This window comes from Brachyistius frenatus, unplaced genomic scaffold, assembly GCF_029030835.1.
Source record: "Brachyistius frenatus isolate BFR_SWC_R1_liver_20210118 unplaced genomic scaffold, ASM2903083v1 Contig_299, whole genome shotgun sequence".
Lineage (NCBI taxonomy): Eukaryota > Metazoa > Chordata > Actinopteri > Embiotocidae > Brachyistius > Brachyistius frenatus.
The window spans coordinates 102,969-120,000 of NW_027210898.1; the positions used below are offsets into that span (position 1 = coordinate 102,969).

At 42.7% G+C, this 17,032-nt stretch overlaps 1 protein-coding gene across 3 annotated transcripts in view; it reads right to left on the minus strand.

The window, feature by feature from the left end:
- Positions 1-3,918: 3,918 nt before the first annotated feature.
- Positions 3,919-17,032, minus strand: part of LOC138635257 (tumor necrosis factor alpha-induced protein 2-like) — a 31,191-nt gene continuing 18,077 nt past the window's right edge. For 2 of the 3 annotated variants that reach the window (XM_069722644.1, XM_069722643.1), the window contains exons 4-15: positions 10,517-10,794; positions 10,153-10,419; positions 9,928-10,046; positions 9,658-9,772; positions 9,284-9,394; positions 8,662-8,762; positions 8,201-8,317; positions 7,865-8,000; positions 6,850-6,972; positions 6,561-6,716; positions 6,023-6,144; positions 3,919-5,780 (exon numbers count right to left, since the gene is read on the minus strand). In XM_069722644.1, coding sequence (XP_069578745.1) covers positions 5,492-5,780; positions 6,023-6,144; positions 6,561-6,716; positions 6,850-6,972; positions 7,865-8,000; positions 8,201-8,317; positions 8,662-8,762; positions 9,284-9,394; positions 9,658-9,772; positions 9,928-10,046; positions 10,153-10,419; positions 10,517-10,794 — 1,934 coding nt within the window. In that variant the 3' untranslated portion in view covers positions 3,919-5,491. The remainder of the gene's footprint in view (positions 5,781-6,022; positions 6,145-6,560; positions 6,717-6,849; positions 6,973-7,864; positions 8,001-8,200; positions 8,318-8,661; positions 8,763-9,283; positions 9,395-9,657; positions 9,773-9,927; positions 10,047-10,152; positions 10,420-10,516; positions 10,795-17,032) is intronic. The other variant, XM_069722645.1, reaches the window with a different exon arrangement.

Here is a 17,032-nt window from a genome sequence, read left to right on the forward strand (position 1 = left end):
AACTGAAAGGATTTTAATCTGAAATAATTTCTATTGATCTGTTTGAACAGCGATCGGGTTCTGGAGGACCGTCACACACTGACGGTCACATGTTCCCAGTCACCATGGAAACATCACGGTTACCATCAGCACTGTGATTAACAGAGTCTTCAGGGGGGGCAGTGAACGCAGCACAGAGCTCTTCACAGGTCCAACTGTTCTTCTGAGATTTAATATTGGAATAAGATGAACAGGAGAGAAGTGGTGCATTATGGGAATATAAATCATCATCCCTTCTCTGCAGCATTTAATAATTAATAACGTCCCAGAACCGTTTGTTCATGACTCCAACTGAAGAAAACATTTCTTCCATTCATCACATCATAAATCATCTCATTTATTTATCTGCATTAAAACAGTACATAGGGTCTTCAAAAAATGTACGAATATTGTATCAAATATTCAAGTTGATTGGTGAAAAGGTAGAAGATATTTTTATTGATTACAAAACAACAGCACTTATAAACTTCTAATTTAACGTATTTGTAACTAATGTCATTATTCTGAGAGCTAAACACACTGCAGACACCAGGGGGCGCTGCAGAGAGAAACTGATAATATAAAGGACCGAGAATAGAACCCTGACAAACAATGTCAGTCATGATTGACTCTGTGTTTCTCAGTCCAGGAAATCCTGATCTAACGAACACAATAATAAACGCGACATCGCGTAATCTCCGTCATATCAGCGGGAGTTTTCAATGTTTCAAATTCCGGCGATTTTTCCTCCAAAAAACATCATGAACAGAAGCTCTGCTGAAAGTATGACATCATCAAGTCTCCTTTCAAAGTAAAAAATACTTTATTACCAACAATAACTGTTAATTTCCCATCATTAGGCTCCACCCCCTCTCTGCTCTCACCATCAAAACAAACTGCTGCTGGCTAAGCTGCAACAGGAGGTGACGGGGTTTGTGGGTAATGTGGTCTTCTGATGGAACGAGGAACATTTCTCCACTTCCAGCTAAAAGAGACTGAACTTTGTTTTAGTGCTGAATGAATGTGATTTAAAAACCATGTAAAGCTCTTATTTTGAAGGCAGATGCGTTCTTTGTGACAGACGGTCTGTTCTGGAAAGATGCATCACTTTTAGACTCTTTTTTATCATGTTGAGCCCCAAAACTGAAAGAAAAACAGATTTTAAGTAGAATATATAATCAGGATTATTATCACAGGAAGTCACCAGATTTTACTGTTTATCAGGAAGGTGGTAAACAAATTGCAAGTTTTTTGCTTAACTTGTAATTTTGTCTTATTTCTGCAATTTTACAGCAAAAAAACTCACTTAAACTACAAAAATTACATCGAAATGTTTGAGAAAATTCTGCAAAATCAAACAATTTTGATCAAAACATTCAAAACCCTGTGAAATCCTGGACGGACTGAAACAACAAATTTTGTAATTTTTTTATGGGTTTTTCTGGACGTAACTTCTCTGAAGCATTTTAACATTCATGTTTTATTATTTCCTGTATTTCCAGCAGGGGGCAGTCACATCTTCTCCGACCCCCTTTTATAACGTAACAGTACATAGAACATGTTTACGTGATTCCTCCGACATTTTCCCGCCAACTTTGATGAAGCGTCAAAGCTGATGTCACTTCCTGTGACAGCTGATTGGTTGTTGTGACAGTGTAAGAGTGACAAACGCTCACGTGAACTTTAGCCCTGCCTCCAGCCCGGAACTGCACTGAACATCCTTCTGATTGGTCAGCTGAGAAACATTCTGATTGGTCAGCTGAGAAAAATCCTGATTGGTCGGCTGAGAAACATCCTGATTGGTCGGCTGAGAAACATCCTGATTGGTCAGCTGAGAAACACTCTGATTGGTCAGCTGTGAAACATTCTGATTGGTCGGCTGTGAAACATTCTGATTGGTCGGCTGTGAAACATTCTGATTGGTCGGCTGAGAAACATTCTGATTGGTCGGCTGAGAAACATCCTGATTGGTCGGCTGAGAAACATCCTGATTAGTGGGCTGAGAAACACTCTGATTGGTTGGCTGCGAGGCTGTGACTGCGTGTCATTGGTCGGTCAGTATTTTGTGAGTACGTAGAGGAAGAATCGTGTGCGAAGCTGTGAATATATTTGCGATTAAACCTTGAACCGTGTTTGGAGCTCCTCCCTCAGCTCATCTTTATTCATGTTCTTCAGTTTCACATTTAAACACAGAAACGATTCAGCTCGAGGTTCTCCAACACCGAACAGACGAGCGGTGACGACCCGGATCTCAGAACCAGGCGACAGCAGGACCGGGTCAGATCCAGAACCAGAAGCTGAACTTGTTTTTATGTTCCACATTCATCCTGTCAAGTTTTTATGTTATCGATAAAGTTGAATTTCCTCTGTTGATCGTTTTATACGAGAACAGAACTAAAGGTCTGTCGTCGTGGAAACGTCTTGTGCAGGTTTTGTGGTTTTTGTCTGAGTTCAGTTTGTATTTCTGGTTCTGGTTCTGGTTCTGGATGATTTCTGTGTGATTTGTAAATATGTTTGAACTCGACCGTTTTATATTTTTTACTGTAAATGTCATCAGAGTATTTATTTAGCCAGAAATTAATGTTGGTGCTATTTGATGTTACATTTGTTTGTTTTTTATTTTGATAAATGACTACACGGTGAGGCCCCGCCCACATCCTTCACCAAAATAAAAGGACATCAAAATTGTTATTTTACCTGAGGATTTAAACTTCAAAACTCAAAGTATCATTGTGTCAGACTGTCAGCAGTTAAATCACATTGATTATCAAATCAGTACGTGATGATGTCATCGTAGGTTTCTGTCATGACTTTATTTAAAGATGTTTCATGTTTTTTAGATAAACGAGTTTTTGAAACCTGAGCGTCTCGACATTCAAAGATCTTGAAGTCTAAATATAACTACAGCTCCCATGATGCTTTGAGGGGAGGGGTGGGGGGGCATTGGGTCCTTATTCTGTTTTTATTGTATTTAAATCTGTCTGTGACATTTTAATTTCTGTAGGAGGAAACTTCTCACTAACACTCGTGAAACATTTTACTCTCTGTGGATGAACGACTTCAATAAATCACATCAAACTTTCACTCGTTTAATGTCGTTTAAATCATTTTGAGACTTAAAAAGTGACTTTATTAAAAACGTAATCTTCACTTTGTTGTAAATTTATCACGTTTGTGTGTTTGTTTTTTTAATCGTACTAAAACTTTATTTTGATTGTCGTGACTTCATTCCGCCGTAAAGTGAGGAAATAATTTATCCGCACAAAGGCAGCGACCGAGGAAGAAAATAAACATTTCAGATATTAGTGGAAAATATGAGCCAACATGTCCAAAAGAAATTCATGAAATAGCTGAAAAATTTTCTTTTAAATTACGAAAGATTCTGTAAAATCAATAAAAAATAATAAAATATGTACAAGGCACCTGTAAAATATCAGAATATTATTAAAATATTTGTCCTAAAGAATTTGAAATATCAAAAAACAATAAAATGTGAGAAGTATTATAGTATTACATACTTATAATATAGTAAAATATCCACACAAAAAAAAACGGAAATATATTTTAAAAAATATAAAAATGTCCGAAAAATACTAAAATACATTTTTAAAAGATGTTGGTGAAAAATGAGACCAATCTGTAAAATATTTGACAAAAAAATTGAAATACCCAAAAACATCAAAACGTGAAAAGTATTATTAAAATATCTGCAAAGATAATTGATAGAAAACTTGTAAAACCTGCCTGAAAATTATTAAAAATGTCAAAACTAATTGAATAATTATAATAAAGTGTCGGTAGATTTCCAGAAGAAAACGATCCACTCAGATTCTCCTTTAAAGACATTAAATTTAAACCTCGACGAGAAAGTGATTTATTGCAGAAATAAAAGCGCCGTCGTTGATCGGATCTGTTTTATTGTCTTTTAGCGCTGATCTCTGTACAGATTCATTACATACATCCACATTTACAACACAAACGAACCTGTAAGCTCAGAAATCAGAGGGTCCCTGAACACACCACAGGAGCACATAAACTGAAGAGAAACATGATCAATAAACATGATTAGTTTCGGAATAGATCAGAGGGAAAAAGTTTTAATACATTTTTTGTACTTTTTGAGCTGAAAAATGCTGAAATGCGTGAGAAAAGCTAAAATATCAAAAGATGTTTAATCCTGTTTGGTCCCTGAAATGTTAACAGAGTGAGACCTCCTTTTATTTCACATCTAAACTTGAATCAACAGAAATTATTTCAAAGAAAAAATAAAACTAATTAATCTCATCGACGTCTTCGTCGATATCTTTGTCAATGTCTTCGTCAATGTCTTGTCAATGTCTTCGTCACGTCTCGTCAACGTCTTTGTCGATGTTTTCGTCTCGTCATAGTCTTCGTCAACGTCAATGTCTTCGTCTCGTCGATGTCTTCGTCTCTTCGATGTCTTCGTCTCTTTGATGTCTTCGTCGACGTCTTCGTCAACGTCTTCGTCAATGTCTTCATCTCGTCAATGTCTTCGTCAACGTGTTCGTCTTTGTCAACATGTTCGTCTTCGTCAACGTGTTCGTCAACGTCTTCGTCTTCGTCAACGTCTTCGTCAACGTCTTCGTCTCCGTCAACGTCTTCGTCAACGTCAACATCTTCGTCAACGTCTCGTACCTTTGATTCAAACTTTCTTTTGTCCTTCGTGCAACAAGAAAACGTTTCTTCCAGCTGGTGGATTACAAACCAGACTCCACTTTGATTTGAACACATTTAAGAGCTGCAACAGAATCTGACTGAAGGATCAGAAGTCCACCTGGATCCCGGTTCAGGCTCCAGAAGGTGTCCCATCATGCATTGCAGCACAGAAAACTGCTTTCCTTTTGTTGATCCTGTGTAAAGTGCCTTTCAGCTCAGAGAGACGTCTGTTAGAAAAGAGCGGGAAATGTTTGTCCGACTATTGAGCTCGTTGTTGACGAAGTCGTTTGTCAGGTGTAGAAATAAAACCGTTAGAAGAGACGTTGAGGTTCCAGCAGCTGTTAGTGTCGAGTAGTCGAAACAGTTTTAGTGAAATTTGAGGACGACGTCTCTGAATCGTTTATTTAGTGAATTTCCATCCGAACGAGACACTTTGTGATTTCAATCTATTTATTGACGAGCAGCCGAACATCGATCTGCTGCTGATTATCCTGCCGTGTCCTCATCGTCATGTTCTCTGACCCCCTCTTCATCATCATCATCTTCATCATCATCTTTATCATGTTCATCCTCCTCCCCCTCCTCAACGTTCCTCCTGTTTCTGAAACATGTTTTCCTGAATTCTTTTTCACATGTCAAACTGGTTCAGTCAGTCTGTGTCTCCCCCTGCAGTCGGATTGAGGAACTGCAGCAAAGAATAAAGTCGTGTTTCCTCCTCATCAGAATTCGTATTTCTGGCTCGTGTTCTGATGAAAACCCGATAATGAGAAGAAGTGAAATCAGAACCTGGACCGGGTCACAGGCCGTCGTCCGGGTTCTCCTGGACCGCCGTCCTGGTTTTGCGTCGGCGCGGCCTCAGCGCGGTGAAGCAGGCCGAGGCGGTGAGGGCGACGTGGCTCAGACCGACGTTCAGGCAGTGGACCTCCGAGGTCACCGGCACCTCGGCGAAGAGGGCGTGGTCACGGGACAGCGGCGCCGCGGCGCCGTCGCTGCTCTCGATGTCTTTGACGATGTTCAGGATCTCCTGACGCTCCGCCTGACGGGTCATCCCCCGGATGTTCAAGATGGCTGACACGTGCTTCTTCCTGAACACAGAAGCAGGATTGGGGGGGGAGAGGAGGATGAGGAGGAGATGGAGGAAGAGGAGGATGATGAGGTAGAGGAGGAGGAGGAAGAGGAGAAGAAGGATGAGGAAGAAGAGGAGGAGGAGATGGAGGAAGAGGAGGAGGGTTAGGGTTAAGATGAGGAGGATGAGGAAGAGGAGGAGGAGGAAGGAGGGGGAGGAAAGAGGATGAGATGGAGGAGGAGGAGGAGTCTGTGCTGGTACCTGACGTCGGGGAACTCTCGGACCAGAACTGCGACCTCCATCTGGACGGACGGGACGTCCTCCAGCTGCAGGATCTCTGAGATGTGAGGCAGAGCGCCGTCCAACCAGCTGGACGGAGACTCCTGAACACAAACACCACAATCAGTCCTCCACTTCATCTGGTATTTGTTCACGCCTGCAGTGCATCATGGGTAATCAGACAACCGTCTCTGTGATACTGAAGGGAACCTAAAATCAGAAGAATTGTGAAGCAGCTCCAGAACTGAACTTGTCTGGTCTCATCCTGGAGGACTGAACCACGTCTACGTGTTTCTGATCTCACACTTCAGTTTCAGATGTTGAAGATGTTGAAAAACATCAAATCTGCTCTTTTGAGATGCAAACATTTTTAATATTTGTCATCATTTTAAAAATTTGTTTGAAATTGACTGAAACTAAATTAAAATTTCTGCAGATGTTTTTTTCATTTTCAGATTTGAGCCACTGGGAGGCGCTGCAAACACAGAGCACTCCGTGACCTTTGACCTTCATTACTGACCAGGTCTTTAAAGAGGACTTTGATCTGTCTGCCTTCGTCTCTCAGCCGGCCGGCCATCCTCTTCCTCATCTTCATTGACGTGCAGATAATTCTGCCTCTCATGACGGAGCGCAGGTACTCCATCACCACCCGGCGGTGCACCTCGGACACCAGCAGCTGTCAATCAATCAATCAGTCAGTCAGTCAATCAATCACTACCGTATGGATGACTGTGTGTGTGTGTGTGTGTGTGTGTGTGTGTGTGTGTGTGTGTGTGTGTGTGTGTGTGTGTGTGTGTGTGTGTGTGTACCTGGTATGGAGGACTATCCATCCTGTGATATTTCTTGAAGTCTTCTTTGATCAGAGTTTCGATCTGTTCGTATGGTTCAGTGTTGTTGAACCACTTCCTCTTAACAAGCCGCTCGAAGAACGGCTGAAACACACACACACACACACACACACACACACACACACACACACACACACACACACACACACACACACACACACACACACACACACACACACACACACACACACACACACACACACACACACACACCCCTTCATCAGTACACACACACATCTTCATCACTTTACATCTCATCATCATTAAAAAAAACAGCCAAGATTCTGTGGTGGAACTTTATAATATTCTTCATCATCACTTTTTCACTTTCTAATGAGGAGATCATTTCCACTCTACTGTAATTATAAACTAACTAATCTAAACTAGAACATAAACTAGAATATAAACTAACTAATCTAAACTAGAATATAAACTGGAATATAAACTAACTAATCTAAACTGGAATATAAACTAACTAATCTAAACTGGAATATAAACTAACTAATTTAAACTGGAATATAAACTAACGAATCTAAACTGGAATATAAACTAACTAATCTAAACTGGAATATATACTAACTAATCTAAACTAGAATATAAACTAACTAATCTAAACTGGAATATAAACTAACGAATCTAAACTAGAATATAAATTAACGAATCTAAACTAGAATATAAACTAACTAATCTAAACTAGAATATAAACTAACTAATCTAAACTGGAATATAAACTAACGAATCTAAACTAGAATATAAATTAACTAATCTAAACTAGAATATAAACTAACTAATCTAAACTGGAATATAAACTAATGAATCTAAACTAGATAGTTTAGATAGAGAAGATGTGTGTGTGTGTGTGTGTGTGTGTGTGTGTGTGTGTGTGTGTGTGTGTGTGTGTGTGTGTGTGTGTGTGTGTGTGTGTGTGTGTGTGTGTGTGTGTGTGTGTGTGTGTGTGTGTGTGTGTGTGTTCTACCCTGATGTGCAGGTACAGGCGTTCAGACAGAACTCTGACTCCCTGCTGAACGATGTGATCCAAACACTTGTTGGCTCGACGCAGAGAATCCTCACTGATGGACGGATCACACTGAGCACAGCGCTGCACGAAACCCCTGCAAACACACACATGAGCGTAAAAATATGATGATTAATCAATTAAGAAAACAATTTCCATCAATTTTCTGTCAATCAAATCAATAAAAAATGGATGTCTGGCCGTTGATCCTCTAAATGAGGCGAAACGTGTCCGAACAGGAAGTCGCTGCTCCCGGAGGTCTGAAACCGTCCTGAAGCTATGGAAGTGGCGCCGTACCTGAATGGAGGACAGCAGTTGACCAGAGCGATGGTCTTGGACACGTATCCGTCCTCGTTGTCTCCGAACATGCCGCTCTGCATCCCCTCATGGAACATCTCCACTTTACGCTGGAAGCTGAAAGCATCACGTGGATATTAAACCTCCAGCAGCTCCAAAGAAAGAAACAGAAAACTGTTCTTCAGTTTGAAAACGGCGTTCCTCAAGGATCGACGTTCGGACCGCTGCTTTTCTTGATTTAATTCTTGTGTTCGATTCTACGCTGATGACGCTCTTATTTACGAAAACTCAAAGTTCTCAACAATCACAGTTTTCTCTTGTAAATAATAGTAATAATAAGCAATAATTAACAGTATCTTGGTACTAAATATGATGTTTTCATTTGTTTATAGTTATTCTGCTTGTTGGATTATATTCTTTGTTTCATGTATTTCTGGGATAATGTGATGATGAGACTGAACCTGTAGAGGAAGTCTGCGAGCCCGTTCAGGCTGCACTGAGCCACTCTGGAGCCCAAACTCTTGTTGATGGAGGCGGAGCTCTCCAGATCCACCTGCAGCCTCTGGGACAAGCAACACTTTCTGTTACACTCAAATCATCATCAACAACAAATTCTACTATGATGGACCTTTTCCAAACTTTTTCCAAGTTTCGATTAACAAAGAGCCAAAAGCAAAAATTACGCTCTCCGTTGACTGCAGCTTCAGACATATCTGAGCTGTGGGCGGAGCTTATTCTTCTGAACGTAATGTATACAAAAATTCAGCAGGTCAGATGTTTAAACTTGGTTCTGATCCAATTTAACTTCTGTAAATACTGAAGTTTGTTGTGGAAGTGTTTGTGTGCATGTGTTTGTGAGTGTGAGTGAGTGAGTGAGTGAGTGAGTGAGTGAGTGAGTGAGTGAGTGTGTGTGTGTGTGTGTGTGAGTGAGTGTGAGTGTGTGTGTACAGGAAGTGTTCTGTGTTGACTTTGGCTGCAGTTGAAGGACAAACTTAGAAAACAATCTGATTCCTTAATTTCAAAAGAAACATGGTGCTCAAAGTTTGTGTGTGCGGTCGCCATGGTAACACAGGTGCGAGTTACCTGTATAACGGTCTTGGCCAGAGTGATCTGGTACTCCTCGATGTGCAGCGTCTCCATCCACCTCTTCTCCTCCTCGTCCAGGACCTGACTCAGCTCCGTCGTCACTTTGGCCTGCAGAGAGAGGAGCCGGGCGTCAAAACAAACGCGCCTGGGAGTCGGCGCTGAGGGCGTCATTATTGGATGAACAGCAGGGGGCCGAGTGATTCAAATCAGTCACACGAATGAAAGAGGATTCAAACTTCACCGGAGATATATTTTAGGTTTATAGAGACACACACGGTAGGAGTGTGTGTGTGTGTGTGTGTGTGTGTGTGTGTGTGTGTGTGTGTGTGTGTGTGTGTGTGTGTGTGTGTGTGTGTGTGTGTGTGTCTCACCCGGACAGAGTTGAGACAGTCCAGCTCCAGTCTGTCCACGGTCTCCGACGGCAACAGAGGACTAAGCTGAGAACGGCTGAATGGACTCGTGATACAGACCGTCCCCAGAACGTCCCTGGAACACACACACACACACACACACACACACACACACACACACACACACACACACACACACATACATACATACATATGTGTGTGTATATGTATATACACATACACGTGTGTGTGTGTGTGTGTGTGTGTGTGTGTGTGTGTGTGTGTGTGTACCTGTTGTAAATGTTGTGCAGCCAGTCCAGCAGTGAGTAGATGTCGGTGATCTCCAGCTGGTTGTCAGTGATGGACGTCAGTCGCCTGGAGACGGCCTGGTGGTAGCTCTGCACATACACCTGAGGGGTCAGAGGTCACAGGTCAGATATCCAGAAAGAGACACCTGTGATGAGGACTGAGACAGTGAGAAACACGTCTTCGTGTCTCCGTCCAGGTGCGTCTCACCTCGAAGGGCTGGTATTCTTCGGGGTAGATGGACACCACGTTCCTCTTGGCGGCCCCAAGGTCCTCCACCACGCGGGCCCGGAGCCGGTCTAGGTACCCGTCCAGCTCTCCGGCCGTGAACTCCGCCCTCTGAGGCAGCGAGCCGTCGGCCGCCTCCTCCACCGCCTCCCTCCACCTCTGCTTCAGGCGGCGGGGCCTCGGGCCCCCGGGGGCCACTGCCTCGCTGAGGGCCCAGCCTGAGTCCACCTGCTCCTCCTGCTGCAGCACCTGAGCACACAAACACATTTTCATCTCGAGCTTCCTGCCGTCCCTTCATCCCTGTGGTTACCACATCTGTTGCCATGGCAGCAGCATCAGCGGTCACCTGCACCACCAGGCCCAGGTTGGGTCCGGCCGTCGGGCAGCGCAGCGACTCCCTGACGACGGCCCACAGCTCCTTCTGCAGCTCCTCGTACAGCAGCTCCACGTCCTTGGCCTTCCTCCGCCCGCCGTCCTTCACGTTGGGGCTGGCGGAGTCCTCCGGCGGCGGCGCGGCGCCCCGGTCCGCCGCCGTGGACTCGCTGCACTCCTGCTCCAGCTCCAGGATGTGGGTGTCGGCCAGCAGCAGGTCGCGCTTCTTCACCAGCTGCAGGATCTCGAGGACTGAAGGAGACGGAGACAGAGTGAGGACGCGGTGTCCATGGGACATGTTGCTGCTGCAGATTAACGGTTGAAAATGTTTCAGTTTTATTCAGTTACTAGTCCTAGAACTAGTCCTAAACTAGGTTAAAACTAGTCCTAGAGCTAGTCCTAAACTGGTTTAAAACTAGTCCTAGAACTAGTCCTAAACCGGTAAACCAATTTAAAACTAGTCCTTTAACAGTAACCTGTCAGTCTCCCTCTATGAAAACATATTTAAATATGAACATATATTGTGTTTTTCTTTATTCACTTCTGGTTTTATTTGAATGTTTAAAATGAGTTTCTGACTCTGAACAAGCAGAATTTCTTTTTAATGAAAATGAAAACACTTTTCTTAATAACAACGACAGATTCGTCTTAATAACTTTCTTTTATAATTATTCTGTGAAAAAAATTCTTCAAACATGAACGTTAAATTTCCCACAATCCAAGAAAACGTTCAGATATGAAAGAATAATAAAATATTCATACTAGAGAAGTTAGAAATGACTCGTTCAAGCCTGAAAAATTACTGGACCGAAGACTGTCAGTGAGTCGCCGTGACGACGGACTGCTCAGTTCATGAAGCTCTCTGAAGAATCCCTTCTGCTGTTTGAAGTCTTTCAGAAACTCTGATTTCTCCTTTTATCTCCAGTTTAAATAATAAAAAGCTCATTATCATCAGGTCCCTGAATGCACCGCAGGGAGGGTTCGTTTGATTCCAACATCAAAGCAGCCCGGAGGGACACACAACGATCAGGTGTCTCCTCCAGAGTCTTTTATCTTCCACACAGATGGAGACACTTCACTGGTTTATTGAACTGGGTCAGAGGTCAGAGGTCAACACCAGAGATCACACTGGATATTATAATTAAATAAAACTAAAAACAAGTCAAACAAGACATGGACAGAATATTTACAGGGTGTCCTCTGGGCTGGTCTGAGGTCAGCAGTAACTGTCCGTCAGAGTGAGGTGCATTCTGGGATGGTTCTTCTCTGACTGCCAGGGCTGTGATGTCAGCAGATGATGTCACACCTCCCAGTCTGATGACATCATCCAGACTGACAGTCGGAGGGTGTTTTCAAAGCTGTCAATCATCACATCTTTAACTTTGTTTTGTTGGGCTCTCAATGACATCTGATTGGCTCCGACAGAACAAGTGTTCACAGCTGATGGGTGACAGAAGGCGGAGTCACATGATGGGAGCGGTAACATGACTCATCATCCCGCTACGAAACACATGGAGCGGGACAGGAAGTGATGTCATCTGCTGCGTCAGAGGAGGCAGGGCGACTCTTTCAAAATAAAAGCCCTGTGTGTGTTGGTGAGACAGAGCAAGGATGTGAGGCTCTCCAGATGTTGACCCACTCGTCTACCTCGGTGCCAACAGAGGAAGAGGGGATGACACACACACACACACACACACACACACACACACACACACACACACACACACACACACACACACACACACACACACACACACACACACACACACATACACAGAGACACACTCTCACACACACACAGACATGCACGCGCACACACACACACACACAGACACATTCTCACACACGTTGGCACGTCTATCTTTGTGGGGACCCTCACTTTAACTTAGTTATGTCTGAACCCTCAGACAGTCCATAGATCTTATGAGGAGTGGAAGAAATGTCCTCACAATGCAGACATGTTCTCACAATGCAGACATGTCCTCCCTGTGTCTCAAACAGAAACGAACAGAATGTTGGTAAGTTCTAAAACCCATTAGGTCCTCACAAAGATAGCTGAACAAGAACACACACACACACAGGGTGTGTCCACTGAAAGGTGATATTCAGCACTTTTAGCACCTTCAAACTAGATGACATGTGACCTTGTAAAACACAGCTATAACAACACACACACACACACACACACACACACACACACACACACACACACACACACACACACACACACACACACACACACACACACACACACACACACACGACCAGTAGAACACACGTGTTCCAGCTCTATACATCATGTTCCCATCACACGGCTCTCATTGTTCAGTTTCAGCCTTCAGGAGAGAAGCTCCACCCACCACCACCCTCTTCCTCAGACCTCCATCTCTATTTGTATCCATTTGTGTCTATTTGTATCTATTTGTATCCATTTGTGTCTATTTGTATCTATTTGTATCCATTTGTGTCTATTTGTATATATGTGTGTCTATTTGTATCTATTTGTATCGATTCGTGTCTATTTGTATCTAGTTGTGTCTATTTGTATCCATTTGTGTCTATTTGTATCTATTTGTATCTATTTGTATCTATTCGTGTCTATTTGTATCCATTTGTATCCATTTGTGTCTATTTGTATCCATTTGTGTCTATTTGTATCTATTTGTATCCATTTGTGTCTATTTGTATATATGTGTGTCTATTTGTATCTATTTGTATCTATTTGTATCTATTTGTATCTATTTGTGTCTATTTGTGTCTATTTGTATCCATTTGTATCCATTTGTATCTATATGTATCTATTTGTATCTATTTGTGTCTATTTGTATCTATTCGTGTCTATTTGTATCCATTTGTATCCATTTGTGTCTATTTGTATCTATTTGTGTCTATTTGTATCAATTTGTGTCTATTTGTATCTATGTACTACACACACACACACACACACACACACTATTACACACACACTACACTACTACACACACACACACACAATTACACACACATGGTGTTGATGGTCTTTGATGGTGTTGATGGTGTGTGACACACACACACACACACACACACACACACACACATATATACATACATACATACATACACACACACACACACACACACACACACACACACACACACACACACACACACACACACACACACACACACACACACACACACACACACACACACACACAGCCCAGAGGAAGATCTTCTCTATAAACAGAACAATGTGAGCGGAACATCTTTGAACTCGCTTGTTTTCGGGTGGACAGCAGGATGAAGTAGCTACAGCAGTGATGAGGTCAGAGGTCACAGCATTAAAGCCTGAATGGGGGAGGAGGGGAGCAGCGTTCATCCAATGGGAAAGAGACAGAAATTCTAAGATGTTAGTTATATGTTTTGGGAGAATCGAGATTTTAAATTAAATTCCTGTTCCTTTCTTCATCATCAACTACAGGAACAACTTGCAGGCTGCTTGTTATCGGAGGACGTTCATAATTAAAGCAGCTTCATTAGAGCACCGAGCATCGGTGTGAAAACCCTGTTGTTTGTTGGTCGTTAGTCCTTAGATGTTCTTCTTATTCTTACGTAAAGTGATTTTCCTTTTTGGAGGCTTTATCATATTCAAAAACTCATGAAAGTGGATACACGTTGGTTCTCCCGGTGAAAAATTTCGTATTCTAGTGGAGTCGCGAGTGGGCGTGGCCAAACGGCTCGAGAGCGCCCCCTAAAGAGATGCCCCGGTGGCCACATTTACCTAAATTCACGAAATCCGGTGGACACGTGTATCACACCTGGACGCACTAAAAAGTTACATTGCACTGTTACGTCAACTCGACAGGAAGTCCACCATTTTGAATTTAGTCGCCATTTTGGCCGATTCTGACACGTTGTACTTTGTCGAACTCCTCCGAGGGATTTTGTTGGACCGACTTGAATTTAGGTTCTATGAATAGAAAACATGTTTGGGATTAAAAGTTATCAAAATAATTAGTTTTCATCGATGTGTGTGCCCGTGAGAGGCGGCCATTTTGAGCGTCTCGCCATGAAACTAGGAGTTGCTTTAAATCTTATGGACATGGACCGACCTTCTCCAAACATCACAGGTATGATAACAGCCCCGCCCTGAAGACCCCTGTGGGGTAATATTCGCTCATAGTCATAGCGCCCCCTGTTGGCCACTGGAAATGACACTATTTGTGTCTATTTGTATCTATTTGTGTCTATTTATATCTATTTGTATCTATTTGTGTCTATATGTATCTATTTGTATCTATATGTATCTATATGTATCTATTTGTGTCTATATGTTCATCTTCAAAGATGTAAAGATTTCGCCTTCAGACGGCTGATCTGAGATCGACAGTGAACAGTGGGTGAACTCGGTGACTGCTGAGTCAGCCATCTCCGGTTCGACAGAAGGCTTTTTTATGTGTTTGAGGGGTTTCTTTAGGTGTCTGTAAGCTGTAGTCGATGCGCCACATGAACAGCAGCAGCATTGTGTCGGCTGTAATCTGAGACACGCCTCCACATTCTTCTCCTCGCAGGAGAACCGTGACTGAAGACTCAGCAGCTTCACAGTACAACTGCAGTTTGGAGGTCGGTACAGCTTCACTTCAGATCACAACATGTCCTCTGTTTCATGTTATCAGCAGCACTCATTCTGTTTTCATACTGACATTAATATAAGTCACATGATGATGGATAAAGCTTCTTGAACGTAGTTTCTTGGTTGGACTCGTTCAGATGCACACTTTCTTCTTCTTTGGTCTTTTACTTAAATGTAGATGCTAGTTCCAGCTGGAACAGACTGAACTTTGTTTTTCTGTTGAATGAATGAGATTTAAAGTCTTTAAAGCTCTTATTTTGACAGCAGATACATATTCCTCTTTTTTAGGTAGTGATTAAACAAAAATCCGTGCAATTTTACCTAAATTTTTTTTTTAAAAATCACTTAAAACTTCACAAACTACATAATTTTTTCATCAAAACAATCACAAAAAACTTGATAAGTGCTGCAGAATGAGACAAAGAGCTCCATGTTGGGAGACATGAACATGTCCCTCCGAGGATGCAGTGTGTGTCTGTGTCTGTCTGTCTGTCTGTCTGTCTGTCTGTCTGTGTGTGTGTGTGTGTGTCCATGTGTGTGTGTGTCTGTGTGTGTGTGTCTATGTGTGTCCCTGTGTGTGTCTCTGTGTGTGTCCCTGTGTGTGTGTCTGCAGCCTGAACAGCGTGAAGCCTCTTTAAATGTGTCCGATAAGCTGTGGTCTATGACAGGAAGTCCTCCAGCAGCAGATTGCTGCTCGGTGACAGCTGGCGGACGTGCTATCATGGACCGGACCTGACAGACCTGACGGACCTGACGGACCTCGACGTGGGTGTCTTATCAGGAGTTACACAACCGAGGAGCTGAATAAAAAGCTCTTGAACAAGTCTGTTCAAACCTGCTGAAACATCCTTTCATCCTAAACAAAAGAGCTGAAAGACTTTCAGGTCCTGGAAGGACACAAAGCTGAGCGTGTTTGAAGAGTCCTTAAAGAGGACTTTGTGTTAGATATCTCAGCGTGTGAAGGGTAAATTCCTCAGACTCTCCTTCAACAAGTCCTCTGAGGTCAAGAACTGACCCTTCACTGATGTCACGGCATTCTGGTAAAGGCATCAACCTTAAGATGTCGTCATGGTCACAGTCATAAACAGGTGTTAACGGTTAACGTTTAAAACAGGAAACAGAAGGTCTCCTGGTTTAATGTTTAGCTGATCCATCCATCCACCCCGACCTCCTCCACACACCGACTCCTGACATCATCCCTACAGACACTAGAGGGCGCCGGCAGACGGCTGAACAGATGCTGCTATGGACGTTCACTGAAACTACTCTGAAAACTGAGCTGCTGCACAAACGAGCCGCAGGGTTGAAGTTTTATGGACCGACGTCCTCCTCTCTTCACCTCGAACTAAAACTCGACCAGGAGACAAAAACGTACGACATCAAACATCAATGATTGCAATGTAAACGAGACTGAAATGTGACAGATGACAAAGAGACTAAAATGAAAAACAGAAGCGGCTTAACTCTGAATCTCCTTCAGACCAGATGCGACTCAGCATCACTTCTTCAGTTTAGATAACAGACTGACATATTTATGATATATATTTGATTTCATAATAAAGCTCTTCTCTATGTGGCTCATCTGAACTGGAAAACATCCAGCTGTTACACACACACACTACTACACACACACACACTACTACACACACACACTACTACACACACACACACTACTACACACACATACACTACTACACACTACTACACACACACACTACTACACTACTACACACACTACACACAAATACACACACACTACTACACACACACACTACTACTACACTACTACACACAGAAACTATTACACACACACACACACACTACACTACTACACACACAAACAATCACACGCACACACACACACACACAGTGTTGATT